We start from the raw sequence: 22552 nt of genomic DNA, 5'->3' as shown, positions 1-22552 counted from the left end.
TTCACGTGATTATAGTTATAATACAACAACATTTGCCTCCATCTCAGTGGCCTCCTCACTTTGATATGAGATGCATTGCAGCAGGCGAGGAAGATGCGGAAAGTGTGAGTGTTGAGAGTACTCTCCAGATCCTCGTAGACCAGCACCGCTCCATGGTGTTTCGCCTGCTCTGTGTCCAGGACGATGCCACCCACAGGTGACAGGGAGGACACCGGCCACTTCAGATGACTACCAGAGGACTGGACTCTCTCAATGACGGGATCCTTGCCTTTGATGTGTAGAACACCAAAGACCATCTCTTTCTCCTGGCCTGGGTGAAGATACAGAGAAGGAGGGATGGAGGGACAGTTTTATAGAGACAACAAGACAAAATGCATGGACGCTGAAGACAGACAATAATCCCTAAGACAGTCTATAAGCCCTATTCACGGCCCGCCCACTCAGCAAATTTCTCAGCATCCCCCCGGTGCTGAAGTCACGTTTTGAAGGGTAAAACCCAACACAGAAATCGCAGATTTAATGCAATTTCCGAATAGTACAGTATAAAATATGGCTAGCATGAACAAGAATAGATAGTAAAAGGCACAAAGCGTTATAATTTACTTTACCGTTCGAAATAATGATTTGTTGGCTTTAAGTCCAGCAATTTCTGTATATTTTACCCTTCTAAACTGACGTCAGCACCAGGAAGTTGCTGAGAAATTTGCTGAGTGGGCGGGCCGTGAATAGGGCTTATAGACGAATAATGTAACAGAAATATCACTTGAAATGTAAACAAATACAGGAATATGTTTAGTTTTACATTCAATAATAAATATGTCAGAGCCAGCATATATTCTCACCAGTCAGGCACAGGGAGTGGGGAAGCTGGATGAGCTTGATGGCAGATGGATCCTTGTCAACTGTCTCCACGTTGAATATGGGCCCAGCAATCCTCCAGGGGTCCTTGATGAACTTGTTGAACTTGGACCAGGACAGGATGGAATAACGCACCAGAACTCCCTCCGAAGCATCAAATATCAAGCCTGTTAACATGCACTCATATGTCCCCTCTCCTTCCAGATGAGCCCTAATGAATGCAGACACAGACACACACACACACACACACACACACACACACACACACACACACACACACACACACACACACACACACACACACACACACACACACACACACACACACACACACACACCAAATTGAAAATTCTTATAAGGAATAAGTCATAATGAAACAAGTCATATAATGAAACCAGATATGCAATTGATTTCAAAGTGATGTCCAAACTCACTGCAAGCGCCCTCTGGAGAGTTTCTCAGGAATGATCTTCTTACTGCCGTAGCTCTACCAGGCAAACACACACAGGAGGGCATTGAGGATCACCAGCAACCATACATACGTATATCAGGGGCATGCAATTCGCGGCAAATTATTTACGACCCAGGAAGTCTGGCCGAGCCAAATCGGTCACATATTTGTCTGGCTTCTGCCCAGGCTCGGCTCAGGCAGTACATTTATAGACTACATAATGCTAGCAGTGCAGCCTAATAGACTTTTATATTACAAGCCTAGGACACAGCTGCAGTCAGTCTATGTGCAGCCTGTGAAGCAGGCAGATCAGCCTGCCACTGAGACTGAGACTGTGTTGGGGGAGAGCTACAGTAAATACAGTTATCAGCTAGTATTTCAGGAGGCTAAACGTGAGACTGAAGCATATATTGTATGAATCCAACAGTATGGTAAATGGTAAATGGTGCATTTATATAGCGCTTTTATCCAAGGCGCTTTACATAGATTGTGCATTACATTCACCCACATTCATACACCGGTGGTGGAGGAAACCATGCAAGGCACCAACCTACTCACCGGGAGCAACTAGGGGTTCAGAGTCTTGCTCAAGGACTCTTCGACATTAACTCAGGGGGAGCCTGGATTCGAACTGGGAACCCTTCAGGAACCCTTCGTGCTCTAATAACGGTTTCTCTACCCCTGAGCTATGCCGCCCCAGTATAAAGTAAACATTAATGTTTGTCTTTTGACACGATAAATTTCAGTCTGTCACTGATCAGTGTACCTCCTCACATCAAAGGCATTGCACTCCTACAGTAAATTAATGTTAAATCCAATCAATAGCTACCGAGTGGGACAGGCAATTTTGAAAAACAGTATGAGCACAACTGCTAGTTGTGAGAAGATAGAACAGTTCTTCATGAATATCCAATAGGCTACTATTTAATGAAGAATAAAAAGGGCTGTGCTCACACATTTTGCACCCCAAGCGAGGTGTGTATGACACACATCAAGAAGAGTATTTGCCTTGATCAAACTTGCCTGCTGGACATGTTGGCATTTTTCACAGCATGGTCTGAAGTACAGCTTATCTGGAGGGACAAACACAATAGGTATACAATATTTACACAATATTACATTCATTCATTCATTCATTCATTCTCATCCCACCTACCATTGTCATAATAATCCAGATCAGGTCTCTTCAGCTCTGCAGGAAGACATTAAAGAGAAAACAGTTCATTATGTGTAATCCTTCATGTTGTATTCACACCAACACTCACAGTTCATTATGTGTAATCCTTCATGTTGTATTCACACCAACACTCACAGTTCATTGTAGTGTTAAATGTATTACCTTCCTCCCCACTTGTTATCTTCATCATCTTCATCATCATGTTCATGCAGTCGTCTGTAGAGTAAAGACAATGGACAGTTAGTGGATCAGAGGCAGCTTGGAGGCTTACAGTGTAAAAGATGAATATGATCCATGACTCACCAGAATCTTCTGAATCCTCTTCCTCTGATGAGATGTCAGAAAAATCCTAAACATTATGAGGAGAAATCATAAAACACAACTTCAGAACGTTTGGTGTTTTGTGGACATACAAGGTGCTGTGGGTGCCAGGCGTCCATGACCAACACATGACATCAATAAACAATGTAATGGCATTTAGTTTATGTGTATTAAACATAAATAAATCAGTGTTCTGAATGTTGACGGAGATGGAGAAATGTGATGGAGAAATTACACAAGTAACATTGAACTGAGATTTTTGTTGAAAAAGAAAAACAGATTTTCATGACTGCCATACTCCAATCAAAGCTCTCAATCAGTAGGGAAGGCTCCTTTAAATATGGCCTGCTTCTCTACCAATGCTTGGTTTCCGAAGCTTCGGAATCATTTGCTGCTTGCTGCCTCCTCCACCCCAGCCTCCACCTATTTGCACTGTCTGGCTAAACTCAAATACTTGGTGATTGTCTGATTAAGTTACATGTCAATGTGGTTAAGCTCAAGTACCGTGATCTTGACTAAGTTTCATGTCAATGTTGTTAAACTCAATTCTGTGATTTTTGACTAAGTTTCATGTCAATGTTGTTAAGCTCAATACTGTGATTTTGACTATGTTACATGTCATGGTTATTGCTTGCTATTATTTTGCTATTGTATCCCTATTGGGGGTATTGTTTTGCGTTCCCTGGTTTTGCTTAGCATGCTCAGAAAAGCTTGCACAAAATTCAGGGAACATCTCCGAACATGGAGCCCTTCAAACGCCAAGATTAACTGTATTCCATTTATGCAATAAATGGTTAAATCTGCTTGAACTGTATTCCATTTATGCAATAAAGGGTTAAATCTTCTTGATGTGAATGTTCCTGCCTAAAATATTTAATATTAATTGTCTTTTGTCAGGTGTGTGCTCTGATTAAACACAAATAACTCATTACCAAATGTAACCAGACGTGCAAGGTAAAAAATACAATACAATAAATAGCCTTTCTTTGAGCTATAAAATAGTCATGTTTGACGGTGCTGGCCGGCCGTTTATAATACAATTTAGGAACTAGAAAATATTGTTCCTTCGAAACAATTGTGGGCTTGCTTCAAGCCAAAAAAAAAAAACAATGCTATAATATAGCTGCAAGCAGAAATGAAGTGGCCAAGCCAGGAAAAACTAGGAAAGGAAAAATAAAGCAGTGGAAAAAAGCAGGAAAAAGAAGAAAAGTGGGAAAATAAATCAAAGAAAAACTAGAAGCAGTGTTCTTCCGAGAACAGGTCTCCGGCAGGTCAGGTAGGTTTTGTTGGCCTCCTGGTAGCGCTATAATAGGCCAATGTGAAAAGGGTGCCACGTGTTATTGGGCCTTTCACGGCAATCGGGCGCTGCATGCGTGATTTGAGGCATTTTGTTCCAAAAATGTGTGATCCGCTGGTGGCGCTATAACAGGCGCTATAACAGGCCAATGTGCAAAGTTTCACGCACATTGCAGGCTGTGTTCATGATTTGAGGCATTTTTATGAGGGGCCGTTTGAGACAAAAATCATGAAACACTTTTACACACACAAATGAGACAGCCTTATACGTATTGTACTACTGAAATGCTTTTACATTCAATATTGAGACTCGAGACTTTGACACACACTGTTGAGACACTCTTACTCTTGCACGCATACAACTTAAACATTTATACATAAATATCTGAAACACTCACACATGCACCCATGAAAACGCTGCATATATATTGCTGAACACTGAACACACACTACGTTTACTACTGAATTTCTGGTATTTCACATGTGTTCATACGAGTAGCTTCAGTAGTATGTATACAATAATAATAATTTCAGTATAATGTATGAAAGAAAATAAATTTCTGTTATATATATATATATATATATATATATATGTATGTGTATATATATATATATATTCTTATTCTTTTCAATATTTAAAAAAGAAATCCGATAAGACAGATCTTTAGATATGGGTACAAAGTTCATGTAAAAAAAGTTCTGTGTACGTGACGCGAAAATCCCAGGATAAAAACGTGTTTAAGTGTTTTACAAACTGCTCAAAATGGCGGTACATCTAAGGGCGGGGCTTACTTGACAAAGACACATATGTGTTCCTCTTGAGTCAAAGCACACGTGTAAGCAAGTTTCATGTCTTCAAGCCAAACAAGGCATGACTTATGACCATTTAAAGTTTGAATTTTCAAACGCTTCGTATAGTGCCCCCCTTTGGCCAATTGGAATAAGATTGGTTTCAGTAATATTTGGACTAACCCTCTACATCTTTGCCAAATGTCATGAACATGTGACTTTGCATATATGATTTAGAGGCAGAAGAATAATTTGCATAAAACTGCAATATTCATTGAATTATTAAAAATATGTATTTAACGTACAAACTTCTCACCCCATAGCCTGTGTAGATATAGGTCCAAATTTCATGTGAAAAAGTTGTTTGGCATGAGGAGACGCATATGGGTGTCTAGGTTTCATAGCTGTAAGTCAAACAGAGCATCAGCCATACCTGTTAAAAGTTGGCACTTTCAAAGGCTTCCTACAGCGCCACCCTTTGGTCGATTGTTGTAAAAAGTAATAGCAAACGTCGCCTCAATAAGCTGAACACATTGATGTTTGAATGGTGATTTTCAGTGTAAGTATGTAGGAGTAGAAAGGTGCCAAAGTTTTGAGGAGAACTTAGATAGTATAATTGAATAATGACTTGGGAATTCGTTACATTATACTGATTATGTACATTTTGAGTGGCTTTTATTATTAGCTTATTGGCTTTTTATTATTAGTCAAATATTTTCTTAAACTTAAGTTTCACTCATGTCTCACACTCACCATCATGTCAGCGTCTGACTGGGTAGGAACTTCACTCATGGTGCTCATGGTCTCATATCCTGAAGAGGACGCAGGATGCATCCTCATCAACCAATCAGAGACCTTCTTGTCAGGTGACCAGCTGGATACACTTCCCGCCTCAGATGGTGTTTCAACACTCACTGGAACACAAGACAAGCGACATTTACAATGATAACTAGAAATACTGTTCCTACGAAACAGTGTGGGCTCGCTGGTAACACCATATGGGCACAAAGATCTACCCTTTGGCTGCACCTCAATGGCACCTCAATTGCAAGTGTGGTTGCCGATGTGATATTGATGCAGCTGGACGACCTAATGTGTTAATATATTTGTGTGATGTATCTTTGAGTTCTCAGCAAATAGCTAATACTATTGTTTAGTTGGTTCTATTCTCCTGCAGCAAGGGTTATAACCTTTAAGTAGCCCAGGTCAGTGGGGATGGTCAGACATTAATTGGATTAGCTGACCATAGGCACTTAACATGACACGTAAATTAAGAATTGTCTTGTGGAGCTTTTAGCATGGTTAACTTTTCAATGTATTGATTCTCATATGTATTTTGACATACTATGCTGGGGCTCGGCTGAGCAATCAGCTGATGAGCTTTACTATTTCTCTTTTGTGCGTGCCTGTTTTATGGTGTGTTTTATGGTCTGGTTTGAGCCATAAAAAGAATGCGCAACTGAGAATCTGGGCTCATTCCCCAGAAATGTTAGTGGGAATGGCCCTCCGTATAAATAGCTAATACTATTGTTTAGTTGGTTCTATTCTCCTGCAGCAAGGGTTATAACCTTTAAGTAGCCCAGGTCAGTGGGGATGGTCAGACATTAATTGGATTAGCTGACCATAGGCACTTAACATGACACGTAAATTAAGAATTGTCTTGTGGAGCTTTTAGCATGGTTAACTTTTCAATGTATTGATTCTCATATGTATTTTGACATACTATGCTGGGGCTCGGCTGAGCAATCAGCTGATGAGCTTTACTATTTCTCTTTTGTGCGTGCCTGTTTTATGGTGTGTTTTATGGTCTGGTTTGAGCCATAAAAAGAATGCGCAACTGAGAATCTGGGCTCATTCCCCAGAAATGTTAGTGGGAATGGCCCTCCGTACCTGGAGCTAAATTCTAAATAAATTCTAATTAGAAAATATGCTATGTGCTGAGAATTGAAAAGGAACCTCAGTAGAAGAAGATTTTTACTTTGATCAAGGCTTTATACTTTTGTTTGGATGATGAATAAACAAGGAGAAACATTTAATTTTGAAGTTCTGTGGACAATCCCTATTTTTTGATATTAGTATCTATTATTAATATCAGTATTATTTTTCATGTCAGGTGCTACAATATATTTATATTCTATATTCTGCAGCGAGCTAACTGTCATGTGAAGCTCAACCAATACTCGAGCTAGCACCACTCCCAAATGTTTTTCCACCAATTTCCAATTGCACCTCATTGGCTAAGGGCCCTGCCTTTATACTGTCGGGAAGACCTTGATAGATAGATAGATAAATAAATAAATAAATAAATAAATACATAAATACATAAATAAATAAATATTAATGAAGATAACATAGTGTCCTCACCTTTCAGGCGAGCCCACAATAATACAACAACAACAACAATTAGATTGGAAATTGCAAGTGTGGTTGCCGTGACTATTAGGCCAGTCAATCTAAGCTAAAAAAGGGCCTGACCCAAAAGAAATTGCAATAGTAATGGTTCAAGGTTTTTTATGATCCTTAGGGTCATCCAAATAACATATTAAAAGTTGTAAGTTTAGTAAGGGGAACATGAGAAAATCTGCTAAGTAAATCCTTACCAAGAAATTTCTTCACCAATGTGTTTCTAAAGGTGTTTAGAGGTGTATAGAGAGTGCCAGAGGAAATGGGAAAAAAGTTTGGGAATACATAAATAAACTGACAGGGAAATACTATAAGCAGGATAATAACAACTTAGAACTTAAAATAGATAATGTCCTGGTGAAAGATCCCCACACGCTTGCTAGCAACCTAATGCTGTTTTTTCTAAACTCTGTGTATGAAATCACACAATTGTTCAGACCCTCTAAGTTTGTTCCACGCCCTGTTCAAAATGATCTCCCCATTTTTAATTTGGAGGAAGTCACAGAAAACGAGGTGACAAACATTGTCAGATCACTAAAAGCATCCAAAGCTAAAGATGCACATGGGCTTGACACAAACTTTCTTAAAACAAATATTGACTCTCTGGTGGCACCAATCACACATCTGGTAAATCTGTCCATAAGAAAATGCACTGTCCCAACTCAGTGGAAAGCTGCTGTTATAACACCTATATTCAAATCTGGCTCAAAAACGGACATATCAAACTATAGACCCATAAGCATCTTACCTGTTATATCAAAAGTGGCTGAAAAGTGGATTGTAAAGTCTCTGGTTAAACATCTAGACAAAGGCTACACCCCTCTGCATCCTATGCAGTTTGGGTTTCGAGCCTTCCACTCCACTGAGTCAGCAAATTGCTTATTCATTGAAAAGTTAAAGTGTGCTTTGAACAAAGCCCCATGCGCAATGGCAGTATTTTTGGATTTCAAGAAAGCATTTGACTCTGTCAGCCATCAGGTCCTCTTGTCCAAACTAACACATTTCAACTTGTCCCCAGAGGCCATCAAATGGTTTACATCATACCTATCAAATAGAGAACAGTGTGTTAGTATAAATGGCATCAAGTCTCCTTATCACACTTGCTCGGTTGGTGTCCCCCAGGGATCAATAGTAGGACCAATTCTGTTTTCTCTGTTTATAAACGATCTACCTGATGTATGTAAAGATGTACATATTCAGATGTACGCAGATGATGCTGTTATACTGACTCATGGAAAGAGCTATGCAGAGGTGTCAACGGTTTTAACTTCTGTTCTGACCAGCGTTCAGGACTGGCTTACAGACTCATGCCTGCTCCTGAATGCAAAAAAGACGGTCTGCATGGCTTTTTCCAAAAGACCAGTTGTGATGGAATCATCAAATGTGTTTCTGGGTGGAGAGGAACTTGAACTTGTGTCAGAGTTCAAGTACCTCGGGGTCATGTTAGACTCAACCCTAACCTTTAAAAAACATGTAAAAAAGGTTACAAACACAATCAAGTTCAACCTTCAGAACTTTAAACAAATCAGACCTTTTTTGGCAGTTAGTGCTGCTAAATCGTATCTCCAATGCATGATCCTATCACACATTGAGTACTGTTTCACAAACTGGTCTTGCGCAGGTATAACGACTCTCAAACCCATTGAACAGCTATATAAGAGTGCGCTTAAGGTATTCGATAGGAAACCCCACTCATATCACCATTGTAATATTCTTCAGAGGTGCCGTTTTTTGAGCTTCGCTAATTTTAAGGTTTTTAAACAGGTCAGTATCATATATAAGACCCTAAATGGTCTATGCCCACCTCCCCTAAAGGAATTCATAAAAAGGAAGCCTGATAGAGGACTCAATACTAGAGCAATCACTAGAGGGGATTGCGAAGTACCGTACCGGGTAACCGCTTTTGGAAAAAACACCCTTTCAGTGCAGGGATGTTCAATCTGGAATGACCTACCTCTAACAATAAGAGACTGTTTGTCATTTCCATCCTTCAAGTTCAATCTAAAAAAATGGTTAGTTGTCAATCAAACCTGTGACCATGTATAGTTCTAAGAGTACAGCTCATGCCATGTACGTATATTTTTAACTATCCTTTTTTAATGTAGGGTACTGTGAGTAATATGTGTTGTTTTGTTGTTTTTTTTTTTTCTTGGTTCAGGAAAAATAGTATTTGTATGTATGTTATTAGGCGCCCTCTCCTAATGTAGGGTTACTGTTTGTTGGTATGTATTGTTTTGTCTTCATGTGGGGACTACGGATGAAATTTAGCATTCTTGCTAATTCCGGCTTATTTACATTGCATTCATGTAGTGTTCATTAATATGCATTGTCCCGTCTAAATAAACAAATAAAGTAAAGTTTAATAATATGTACTAAAAGGTTGGAATTCAACTGCCAGGGGAAACCTCATAAAAAAACGATTCATGTTTGTGTCCCATCTATACAGGAAGAAAATACAAAAAATAAATCTGCTTTAAGTAACATGTGAGGGGTCAAACTAGGTTTTTTTTTATGATGCTGAATCCATTGCAAGCATTGTTTTGCACGAAAAACATTCCGTGGGCTACAAATGGCCCCCCAAAACGGTGAAAAGTGATGATTCATCACTAAACCATCGTTTTGTGGGTCCGATTTTAGCCCAAGGAATGTTTTTCGTGCAAAACAAATGATAACAAGCATTTGTTTTGCACGAAAAACATTCCTCTGGCTAAAAACGGACACCACAAAACTATGGTTTAGTGATGATTTTCTGGGGTCAGCTCCGTTTTGTGTTTTTTTTTTGTGCAAAACAAATGCTTGCAATGGATTCAGCATCATGAAAGACCCCTAGTTAGACCCCTCACATGCTACTTATAGAATATTATAGAATATTTTTTTCCTGTATAGTAAGTGAAGGGACCCAAACTTGAACCCCCTGAATTTACCTTGATCCACTAAATATATAATTCACAACTTTTAATATGTTATTTGGATGACCCTAAGGATCATAAAAAATCAAACCTCGGTTCGAAGTGAAGCGGTGAACTTTTATTCTATGTGTTCTAGAGTTATGAACTCTGTGATCTGTACATTCTTTATATTCTGAATGAATGAATGATTTTATCTGGAGGGCCGAATTGTCATGTGAAGCTTGACCAATCCTCAAAGTATCCAATCATCAGACCGGGACGGACACTACGTACGGACGTACGGACGGACGGACGGACGGACGGACGTACGGACGGACGGACGGACGGACGGACGGACGGACGGGACAGATAAAACCTGTTCATTCTGGACTGATATGACCATATATGGAAATGGGACACACATTTTGTTTTTGAAAAACCCTATTCATTCTGGACTGATATTCTGGACGTACGGGACAGATAAAACCCTAACCCTGTGGGGGTGTGAACATTAAGGGGACGGACTCTACATGTCCTCTGGGCCCGTCTCTGCACGTGGACACCACTTTTTCGCCCATCAGTCCTACGGATGACCCATACAGATTTGTTTTTCCTTTGTTTATGTTTTAGTGTACTATCCTGCAGTTCATGCATAATTTCAGTGTGGCAGGCTATGAGCCAAAACTATTAGACATGTGCTCTGTGTATTATTTAATTTAATTTCAACCTTTATTTAGTTCTCGGTAACACACTGAAGGCTTGTACCCTCTTTTTCAGCAGTGCCGAGATTACAACAAATGTACAAAACATAGTTATACAAAACACAACAACAATATGCAAAGGATATTAGAATGTGATCAGTGTACACGTCCCACAGTGTGCTATGGGACCTCTGGAGATCAATGAAAGGTTTGCAAGGGTGTCCAGGGCTGGTTCCCAAAGTGTGGTTCGGGGTATAGCTTGGATCGGGCCTAAAAAAGTGAGCCCAGCCCAACCCAGCCTGACAGAACTTCAGCCCGGGACAGACCCAAAGCCCGATACACAACTGACAATTAATTGGTGACCGACACAGCCCGCAGCCTGAGATTATAAATCTCTTCTAAGCTCTAGTTCGGGGACCTCTGGGGGTCCATGAGATGTTTCAAAGGGGGTCCATGGCTGGTTCCCAAAGTGTGGTTCGGGGACCTCTGGGGGTCCATGATGGGTTTCCAAGGAGGTACACGGCTGGTTCCCAAAGTGTTGTTCGGGGACCTCTGGGGGTCCCTAGGGGGTTTCCAAGGGGGTCCATGGCTGGTCCCCAAAGTATGGTTTGGGGACTTCTGGGTTTCCAGGGCGTCCATGGCTGGTTCGCAATAAGTGTAACAGTGTAATAGGTGTAATTAGTGTAATAGAGTTATAGTGTAATATTGTAATAGGTGTGATAGTCTAATAGTGTAATAAGTCTAATAGTGTAATAATAATAATGATAATAATAATAATAATAATGATGAATTGCATTTTTATAGCGCTTTTCTAAGCAAGTTGCGAACTCAAAGCGCTTACAATGGTCCATTCATTCATACATTGGGAGGTGAAGCGGCGAACAGTCAACGCCAGCGTCCTCACTTCCCACATTCACACACCAATGGTGGCAACTGACAAGCTAACACCATTGGAGGCAACGCAGGGTTCAGTGTCTTGCCCAAGGACACTTCGACATGTAGACAGGAGTAGCTGGGATGTGAACCGCCGACCCACGGATCATTGGCCACCCCACTCTACTTCCTGAGCCACAGCCGCCCCACAATATATAATAGCGCATTACGTGTAATATTGAAATAAATGAGATGGTGTTATAGTGTAATAGCGCAATAAGTGTAATAGTGTAATATTGTAATAAGTGTAATAGTAAAATAGTGTAATAGCGCAATAAATGTAATAGTGTAATATTGTAATAAGTGTAATAGTGTAATAGGTTTAATAGTGTAATAACAAAACATGCATGTAGTGCCGTGTACACAAACTCATGTAAAACTATTGCCCGTGTACACAGGGGTTAATCGCATGTGCAAGGAGCTACAGGGCTGTCGGGAGCCTGGAGCAGCACCCTGGTCTGGCCTATTCCAACTTGTGGGTATGATGATGATGTCACGCGTATACCTCTATAGCACAACAATGGAGTTGGCATAATAGTCTAATACACAAAACTGTGGCCAACTGGCAAACACACCGAGGGACCTAATAATTCAGCTCTAAATGCATCAATTGATAAATAAATACAATTTGGTTTGAATATGCATCATGTCTAATATGCATTCGAGCAATGGATCGTTTGAAAGTCATCTTTTTTCTTTTCTTTTATATGTGATGACAAATGTTGGGCACACAAATATTTTATTTGAAGTTTGCCACTTTTAGGTAACTCTGTTTTTTTTCTGTTTTTTTTCTAAAATCCAATAGGCCACACGCTGTGTTCGTCAAATAAGGAAACCTATCACAGTACACTATCTATCTATGTAAAAGCAGAAATACGTCATCCCATAGCCATATAAGGATAACGCCAAGATAGCCAAGCTCTCTAGAGCACGGCCATATCTTAAGGCCATGTTTGAGTTTGCAGGAGTGAAAAAAAAAAAAAAAAACGCGGACACAGACAAAACGGTGTATATTTTCAAATCTTATTGTGTTTACCGAAGAAAAACTACATATCTGTTTACAACAACTCCACGCCCAAGGTCCTATAAATTAATTGTGAAGATATTACTTAATTGATGTGAAAAATAAGATATTTAAGCTGGTTGCACACTGCACTGCGTGTTGTCATTGCGTTTTGGAAATCCAGAGGCCAGGGAGAGAGAGAAAGGAAAGAGAGAGAGCAAGGGACTCATTAGCAACAGTAGCGAAAAAATCAACCCTGGTCTGAAAATAAATACGAAACGGGTGGCAGTGTGCAAACGTAATTGACATAAGGTAAGGTTGATTTTTTTATTTGTGTTCCGAAATTCACTCCAATATTCGGCCGGAAACACGCAGCAGTGTGCAAAGACCTTTACTCTTACTTTAAATATTTTTAAAAGCATGTTCTCTTTTAAGTACATTTAAAAGCAAGTAACTTTTTAATCTTACTCAAGTAACATTTTGCCTGAGCTACTTTTACTTGTAAAAGAGTAAACTTGACATTTGTACTCTTACTCAAGTACTCTTACTTAAGGGTTGAGTACTCCATCCATCTCTGGAGAGGGTCTGATGAGCCGGATGACCTTGAGTCATGGTATGCTGATGTCCTTCCATGCCTGAGGCACCTGAGAGAGAAGAGAAAAAGAAAACACTTGTTTGTTTCCATCTGATGATAAGATAGTGTACAATTAGCAGTTCAAAGGCGGCTTGGAGGCTGTGTTCACATACTGTATAAGCGTTAAAGGAGTAGTTCATCCAAAAGATTACTTATTTTCCATCAATTACACACCCCATAATTTGGGGGGTGAACTACTCCTTTAAGTAAAAGCAGGAAGCTAAGCAAGATGCAAAAACAATTGGCCTGTTCAAGTTTATGAGTCACTCATGTATGCCGGCTTGGTGTGGTGAACAAATGTACTGCATGGACAGGAGCTATTTCTTGTTTTGTTTTTTTACTTTTAAATTGCATCTGTAGATGTGAAAGTAATCTATTGATTGACAACATAATCTAATTATACGCTAAAATGAATAGATTGTTGAGCGGTTCATGGCGCTAAGGAAAATTTTGAAACGTCTGTTTACATATATTGCATTGAAACTTGAAGCTAGTCTTTTGCATCACACTGTTGTGTGACTGTGAACTGGATTAAGGTTGTTTCTCATCAGAATCCTCACCTTTATTTGGACTTTCTGAGGTTTCTGAGACAGACAGAGACCGCACCTAAGAATGATGAAGCAAAATCGCAAAACAGAATTTCAGCCAGTCTACAGCATCTTTCTAAGTGACTACCGTAAATCTATGAGTCTCGCTCAAGTGTATACTTAATGTGAAACTATTGTACTGTTTTTATGCATCTGCACGAAGAATTATTTAGGAGGTGAATTAAAGAAATAAGTATCAAAATATGATTGACATCAAACTTAATGTCTCACACTGATCATTTCACTCATGGTGTCACTGTCAAATTCCATCTGCCTCTTCATATCTTGAACAGTAGACACATAACTTCTTTCAGATGGCGATCTAACACTCACTGGAACAAAAGACAACAGACAGCAAGACATTGATGATGATGAGGAAGATGATACTACTAATAATAATAAATTACAGTTTGTAACCTACTAATGTTTTTATTGTAGATTTTACAATAATACTGTATATTCCCAAAGAGTATAGGCATTTATTTCACAAAATCGACTTGGATCCCATGCGTTTAAAAGAACCAGGCGGCTGTTTGCTGCAGGCGACTTTTTTCACATTGGTCTGTTGTAGTGCCACCAGGAGGCAGATTTTTCTATTTGTGATTTGTTGTTATTTATATCAGGTCGCACTTGTTGGTGGTTATGTCACAGAGAATGCTGCTCCCTCATTTGCTAAAGGCCCTGCCTTTGTACTGTCGGACGGAAACATAATGTAATGTGGCCACACGCACCTGTTCATTAAGCATACCTGGTTTTCAGGTGGGTGGTGACCCAGCTGAAGTTAGACAAACAAAAAAGAGGAGGGGATGATTTTATGATGTCATTAAGGCGGTGTATTTCTTGGGCCTTTTGACTTTCAGCTTTCAGGAAGAAACAAAAAATCGCACCAGAGCGAAGTGAGCGGTGCAAAAATATTTAGGGAGTATGATATATTGTGGACTTCGATTTTCAAGCCTTTTCTTTAAATAACTAGACCAGGTCAACCTGGTTGTGCCAGACCCCGGTTCTGCCAACCCCCTGTCTGTCATCATCATTTATGACATCATGCCTTTTGTAGGCATGTCATCATCATGTCATCATCATATATACCCTTTATATAGAAAACCCGGACAGACAGACCGACATTTGCTTATGTAGGCCTACCCATTTCATGGGTCTGGCAATCATAAATGCTTTTCCCTTTTAAATTGAAGATATTAAATAATATCTTTATTATTACACACATTACATATAAATGTGGTTAATATGTGTGTGTGTGTGTGTGTGTGTGTGTGTGTGGCCATGATCAATCAATAGCTAGCTGTTCTAACCATAAATTAGCCAAAATTCAACACTAGCAGTTTAGTATTCACAATCACCAAGTCAGCATTTATCAGCATCGACAAGTTAGCATTCACAATCACTATACATCATCAATATAAACCAATTCTATTCAATCATGTACATGATGTCATGTCTACTTCACAATAGATGGTATATAGTAACTAGACCAGGTCAACCTGGTTGTGCCAGACCCCCTGTCTGTCATCATCATTTATGACATCATGCCTTTTGTAGGCATGTCATCATCATGTCATCATCATATATACCCTTTATATAGAAAACCCGGACCAACATTTGCTTATGTAGGCCCATTTCATGGGTCTGGCAAACATAACATAAGCACAACCAGCACCAAAGCATGGCGCAGAGGAAGAGGGCAGTGACAAAGAGGAAGCATCCAGTAATGTAGATATCTCTTTTGAGCCTGTTGTGTCACTGCAAAGGGTGGAGACCAAGTCTGGTGAGGAGGATAAGGAGATCCTCTTCAAAGATCGGACCAAGCTGTATCGCTGGGACCGGGACATTAATCAGTGGAAGGAGCGTGGAGTGGGCAAAATCAAAATTCTCTTTCACCCTGTCAAACACTTCTACCGCATCCTGATGAGGCGTGAGCAGGTGCTGAAGGTGTGTGCCAACCACACCATCTCCCAGGCCATGGAGCTCAAACCCATGAGATCATTAGCCAAGGCCTTGGTCTGGACCGCCAAAGACTACTCAGAGGGCGAGGGCCAAGTAGAACATCTGGCAGCAATGTTCAAGACCACTGACTTGGTTGAATCTTTCAGGAAGACCTTCTGTAAGTGCCCGAAGAGCATGGGCCAGCAGGCTCCGGAAACACAGACCCTGGGCAAGGAGACAAAAGAACCACAGACCCTTGTCGAGGAGATTCCAGAACCACAGACCTTGAGTCAGGATGTTCTAGAAAAAAAGATCCTTCTTCAAGATGGTGCAGAACGACAGAGGCCAGAAGATGAATATTTTAGTTTGTCAAGGTCTGTTCGTCATTTTTCGTCAGTTAGTCGACCAAGCTACAAATTGTAACTTGTAATAGTGTCATAAAGATAAGTGACCTTATTTACTTCGAGAGAGGCCTCCAGAGAGGCCAGAAGAGGCCAGAAGATGAATATTTTAGTTTGTCAAAGTCTGTTCATTTGTATTTTAAACTTGTATTAGCTGCCTGTCGTTTATAACCTGTGAAATTATCCACAGTCTGTCTAAAAGTGTGGTTATGTTATTGCTTATCAGTGATATTCATCTAATACAATTTTGAAATTCAAATTCAATGGCCTAAGCTAAAGGGTGAACCAATCGGGTCCCTCCGTGTCTATGACATCGTTTTTTATGACTTATTTTCTGCGGCCTAAACGCGTTCTTAAATCAGGGTAAACCAATTGGGTGCCTCTGTGCCTATGACATCATGGACAAATCAACAGAATCGAAGTGTTTCATTGGTCTAGTTAACTCATGTTATCATCATTAGTGACATCATCTTTTTTTTTTCAAAAGCTATTTATTTGTATTTTAAACTTGTATTAGTTGCCTATCATTTATAACCTGTGAAATTATCCACAGTCTGTCTAAAAGTGTGGTTATTTTATCGCTTATTAGTGATATTCATCTAATACAATTTTGAAATTCAAAATTAATGGCCTAAAGGGTGAACCAATCGGGTGCCTCCGTGCCTATGACATAATTTTTTATGACATATTTTCATAATTGGTTTGATAATGAATATATGTTGAAAACCTATCTATTTCTCTTCTCTAGTTTTTGTTATCGTTATAAGTAAAGCGTCATGGTCGTTAGCTGTGTAATATGTATGAACTGTATAGAGAGGGAAGACAGCCTGCGCAAATCTTCATTGCAACCGGTCATGTTTGTGTGTTACGTCAGACCAGAACTCCTGGTCAGTATATATAAGGTGTGAAGATGTATATTTTGTCACTTACAAGACAGGGGCATACTATAGAGGGAATGCTACTGGGGAGAATAGACTCTGCCCTCTGACTTTGCCTAGATTTTGGGCTGGTGTTGACTGGGTGTAGCCTGGGATCTGAAACAGCAACCATAATCTGCAAGTGTAATGTAGTGTGGTCGCTGTCTCGGATCCCAGGCTACACCCAGCCAACACCAGCTTGAAGGAGAGACAGGCTCTTGCTGGCTTGAAGTTCGGTTTGAAATTCAGGAAAGGTCCAGGAGATGGGGTTGGTCAGACTTTACCCTCTGACTTTGACTGACGGCCAACGCTAAGAAATGCCGGGTTGCTCCCTCTACCTCTACAGAGACATACTACATAGCTTGAAGTTCGGTTTGAAGTTCAGGGTTATAAAGCAAGAGGGAGACAGAGGAAAAACAGACAGGAGGTCAGACAAACAACCTGGCCTTACGCACAACACGTCATGGACACCGCAGGATTTTGATTGGCTAAGACAGATCTAAATTGGCATGAACAACACAGCGTTTGATTGGTCTGTTCTAATGTTTAGTTAATCAACTAGCCAATCGATGATGAATGAATGAATCGTTCCGTGCTAAAATGTTTTAGCTAAACACGCTACAAAGTGAAATATAGGAGTGGTTTGCACCGCTCAAAAATACACAGAGATATTATACCACACCTGTTAACTCCATAGACACATTGACAGGCAAAATCCCTCAACAGCGACACCCGCAGGCAATTATTATTATTGTGAGTTCCGTCGCAGACAGTACAAAGGCAGGGCCCTTAGCCAATGAGGTGCAATTGAGTTCAGATTCAGATTCAGATTACTTTATTAACCATTTGTGTAATACACGTAGGAATTTGCTTTGGCATACTACATTTTTGCGTTCAAATCAATTTTTTCACATATAACATAAACAAACACAAAACAACACCGACAGAACGCAACACACGTAGTCACCACAGCAGCCATGGGCGGCGCCATATTGGAGAACCTGCGCAACAATTCAGTGCGGTGGTCTATGACGTCAGACATCGTTGATGTCAGATGCCCATATATGGATATATTGTGTCAGTCTCGTGTGGTCTATGACGTCAGACATCTATGATGTCAGATGCCCATATATGGACACATTGTGTCAGTCTCGTATGGTCTATGACGTCAGACATCTATGATGTCAGATGCCCATATATGGACACATTGTGTCAGTCTCGTGTGGTCTATGACGTCAGACATCTATGATATCAGAAGTGTCTTGGGTTGACCATATATGAAACATGAGGTGTGACCAAGCCCGGGGCGCCCTGAAACCAAATGAACATGGTGGCCGTTTTGAGGTGCAGTTGGGGCCACTAACCACATGAACGCGCATAGGCTTCTTTGTATTGACGCGCGTTCATACCGGAAGAGCTCGTTCATGAATTTGAGCCCCAGCGCGTCCATGAACACAAACTATGACGAAAAATGCGTCACAGTGGCCCCACTACGTCGCGGTTTTACTACGCGGAAGGATTGGTGAAAACGCCTCATGCGCTGGGTGAGCAACTCAATGCAAGCGGACGGGCGGGGATATCTGGTGTCCTCTCTATTCTTATTATAACTCTATGGGTGTGACAGACATGAGTTGCAAGTTTCCACTGATTATGTCACTGCCTGGTATGCATGTTTCTAAACTATCCACAGCCCCCTGAGACACAGAGTGAGTACAACTAGAAAGATGCAATTGGAAATTGCAAGTCTGGTTGCCGACGTGACTATATTCTGCAGCAAGCTAACTGTCATGTGAAGCTCAACCAAATGATTCCCACTCCCATTGATTCCCTATTGATTCCCTATCCCATTGATTCCCATTCCCATTGATTCCCTAATCAAGGTAAAAACCCATTCACAAAAAAAGTTTATCTAGAAGAAGAATAAATAAAGTTTCCCCAGGACTAAGGACTCAGATATTTTTCTCAAGTAAAAGTGAAATTATCTCAATATAAATATAATATATTTTTATTCTACCTATATGAGGATGGATTCTGCCAATGAATTTCCTCATATAGGTAGAATAAAAGTGCAGTGTGACCGTAGCCTCACACATTTTATAGCCGCTTCCCACTTTTGACTGTGTGTGTCCCTATGTAGCACGAACAGCTTCAATGCCGCTGGATGATTTTTTTGGTATAGACTAGAGTCGTATAGTCGTCATTTGATCCTCCCGATTGTAATGTACAACCCGGTAATTTACAACCAAACGTAGAATCGTTACTACAACCATGGATTCTAACACAATGCAAGGGTTAACATGATTGTAAATGCTGCCACAACAATAGTTTAACATTATAAAACATTGTCATCACGTGACCCAGACAGATGGAGAGAGGCAGGGCTTGCCTCCTGGCAGAGATTTGCCCTCTACTGAGCGCACATTTAGTTATACAGCTCATCTGCACAGCCAGCGAGCGAGCGTTCCGACGGCGATGTTGCGCGAAATACTGTCCTCATATGGAATGTCAGCCATTGCGTTGCAATGTAGCCTGAACCAATCAATTACATAAACCAGTAAGACGCCTATGGGTGAAAAGCGAATGGGAATACCCATATATGAACTTTTATTTTATTTTATCCTTAATTAATATATATCGGACCAGTTATCCTTTATTGGAGATCCCTGATACCCATATATGGATTGGAGATCCATGTATATGGAGATATAGGCAGATTGTCTAGACTGACAATTACTATATATACGGTATATATACTAGCCTACAGCCCCTTGGTGTGAAGCAGACAGACTCAAACACACGGGGCGATTCTAATTAAGGTTGTGGGATATATATATATATATATATATATATATATATATATATATATATATACACACACACACATACATACATACACACACACACACACACACACACACACACACACACACACACACACACACACATATATACTATAAACGACACATGTCTGTCTGTCCGTCCGTCCGTCCGTCCGTCCCATCCTAGGCTGAGCCTCCAAGCCGGCCTAGGACCAGCCACCACCACCAGGAAGGCAGGCAACAGCTAGCCACCAGGTCTACTCAGGAGCAGAGCAGCCACCACCACCAGGCAGGCAAGCAACTAACTAACAGCTAGCCACCAGGCCAGCCCAGGAGCAGGCACCACCACAAGAAAGAGTGGTCGCAAACAAGTGACGTCAGCGACTACACAAGTGAATGGCTGTTGTCGCCATCTCATGGTGAATACGCAGGGTGTGGTGAAATTCAAAACGAGCGCTCTTACCCAAATCTCACTGAGTTACCCAAACTGACTGTAACATATATATATATATATATATAAAAAGACAAATTCCCACTGCCTCTTTATAGGAAGGGACCGCACACTCCAATGAAGGATGATGAACAGGATTCAATGCTTCATTTCTTTTTTATTGAGAAAGCACGACGCGTTTCGCCGTGTGGCTTCGTCAGGTGCTATACATATATAGCACTATATCCTATATGTATAGCACCTGACGAAGCCACACGGCGAAACGCAACGTGCTCTCTCAATAAAAAAGAAATGAAGCATTGAATCCTGTCCATCATCCTTCATTGGAGTGTGCGGTCCCTTCCTATAAAGAGGCAGTGGGAATTTGTCTTTTTATACTTCATTTTGCCTACCAGCACCTCCACCCTAGATGTGCACGAGAGCTACCTGATTGTATATATATATATATATATATATATATATATATATATATATATATATATATATATATATATATACATACACGTCTTTTAAATGACAAAAATCCTCTCTCTCACACCTAAGCCAGTGTGCCAGTGATCAACAGTGGGTGAGCACTACCACTACTCACCTCCAGGGCGGCGATCATGTTGGAGCTGAGGTCCATCTTCCTCATGCTGTGGAAGTGTGCCAGTGACGGGGGGCTGAGACCCTGCAGCAGGTTGTGGTCCAGACAAAGCTCCTGCAGCGAGCATAGGCTCTGGGAGAAGAGCTTGGGAAGCCACAGCAGCTGATTGAAGCTCAGCTCCAGACGATCCAGGTACTGCAGGGACGACAGCGACTGGGAAACAAAAAAGAAAAGAAAACGATTGAGACTACACCACCACGCACACACACACACACACGCACGCACACGCACACACACACACACACACACACACACACACACACACACACACACACACACACACACACACACACACACACACACACACCCCAAATCTCAATCTCATAATGTTTCACCTGCTGATGAGCTGCTGGTCTGAACTGCTGGTCTCTGCTTTCGTTTCCTCCAGTTGGAAAACATTGTATCCAATTGGAAACACCTAAATGAACATGACAAAAATGAAAACATTGTATCCAACTGGAAACACCTTAAATGAACATGACATTAATGAAAACAACCTACAGTCTCATCATAACCTTTATTTAAACTCAAACTTTTGAGGGACATTGATTGATTGAATACTTTACAGTTTTGGGGGGGAAAAACATGGGAAAAGTACAGTTCAATACGAAGAGGATTTAAACCCACGAAAGCCTATGGCTCAGTTCATTGAAACATTTAATGACAGACAAATATACAATACTATGCAAAACATCACCAATTTTACAGGTATCAGGAGGTAACAATACAATAAAAACACAGAACTCTACCTCAGTGATTCTCAAACTTTCTTCATGTCAAGGACCCACAGATTTACATGGATTTGGCCGCAGACCCCCTTCTTTAAAGATTTTCTGCCAGGGACCCCAGAGGAGAAGATGTAGCCTACGTAAAAAAAAAGTTTGCAGATGCTTGTAGTTTTGTGTGTTAAGCTGCAATATTATCTATACTGGGGACCCTCTGGAAACCCCCCATGGACCGCTGGAGGTCCTCGAACCACACGTAGAGAACCACTGGGCTAGTGGGACAGACCGCTAGAATGTGCTCTAAAATTGCCTGCAGGCAATATAGCTATACTATGGGGGAGGTGTGTTTGCGTGTGTTCATTAGAAGGACAATGTTTTTTCAATTAATCTATCATGATTAAAATTGAGTTTTAAGTTACAATGGGTTTGTATAGGATAGAATATCAAACATCTGACTAGTCGTTAAAATGATCCCAAACATGTTAGAAAGTGAAATATCCCTTTGAGACTCATTAGACTCGCAGGGGTCTTCAACAGGGGGTCCGCGACCCCTAGGGGGTCCGCGGAGGTACTGCAGGGGGTCCGCGAAATTATTGCTTAAAAAAAAAAAA

The 22552-nt window shown here is 40.7% G+C and overlaps 1 protein-coding gene across 1 annotated transcript; it reads right to left on the bottom strand.

The window, feature by feature from the left end:
* Positions 1-1288: 1288 nt before the first annotated feature.
* Positions 1289-22034, bottom strand: LOC308302876 (uncharacterized protein; the record flags this gene model as incomplete). The annotated part of the gene is made up of 12 exons (XM_080747194.1): positions 21966-22034; positions 21552-21634; positions 21160-21369; positions 14273-14373; positions 14015-14060; positions 13384-13464; positions 5646-5806; positions 2790-2835; positions 2649-2702; positions 2466-2501; positions 2333-2382; positions 1289-1345 (listed from the first exon to the last, which is right to left on the bottom strand). Exons 2-12 carry the CDS (start codon positions 21613-21615, stop codon positions 1289-1291), a joined length of 906 nt encoding a protein of 301 aa, XP_080603320.1. The 5' UTR covers positions 21616-21634; positions 21966-22034.
* Between the last annotated feature and the right edge of the window lie 518 nt (positions 22035-22552).

The sequence above is a fragment of the Nannobrachium achirus genome (genome assembly GCF_963921795.1).
Source record: "Nannobrachium achirus genome assembly, chromosome: 18".
NCBI classification, from domain to species: Eukaryota; Metazoa; Chordata; class Actinopteri; order Myctophiformes; family Myctophidae; genus Nannobrachium; species Nannobrachium achirus.
Note: the sequence above shows the minus strand (reverse complement) of the source record. Positions and strands in the feature narration are given on the sequence as shown.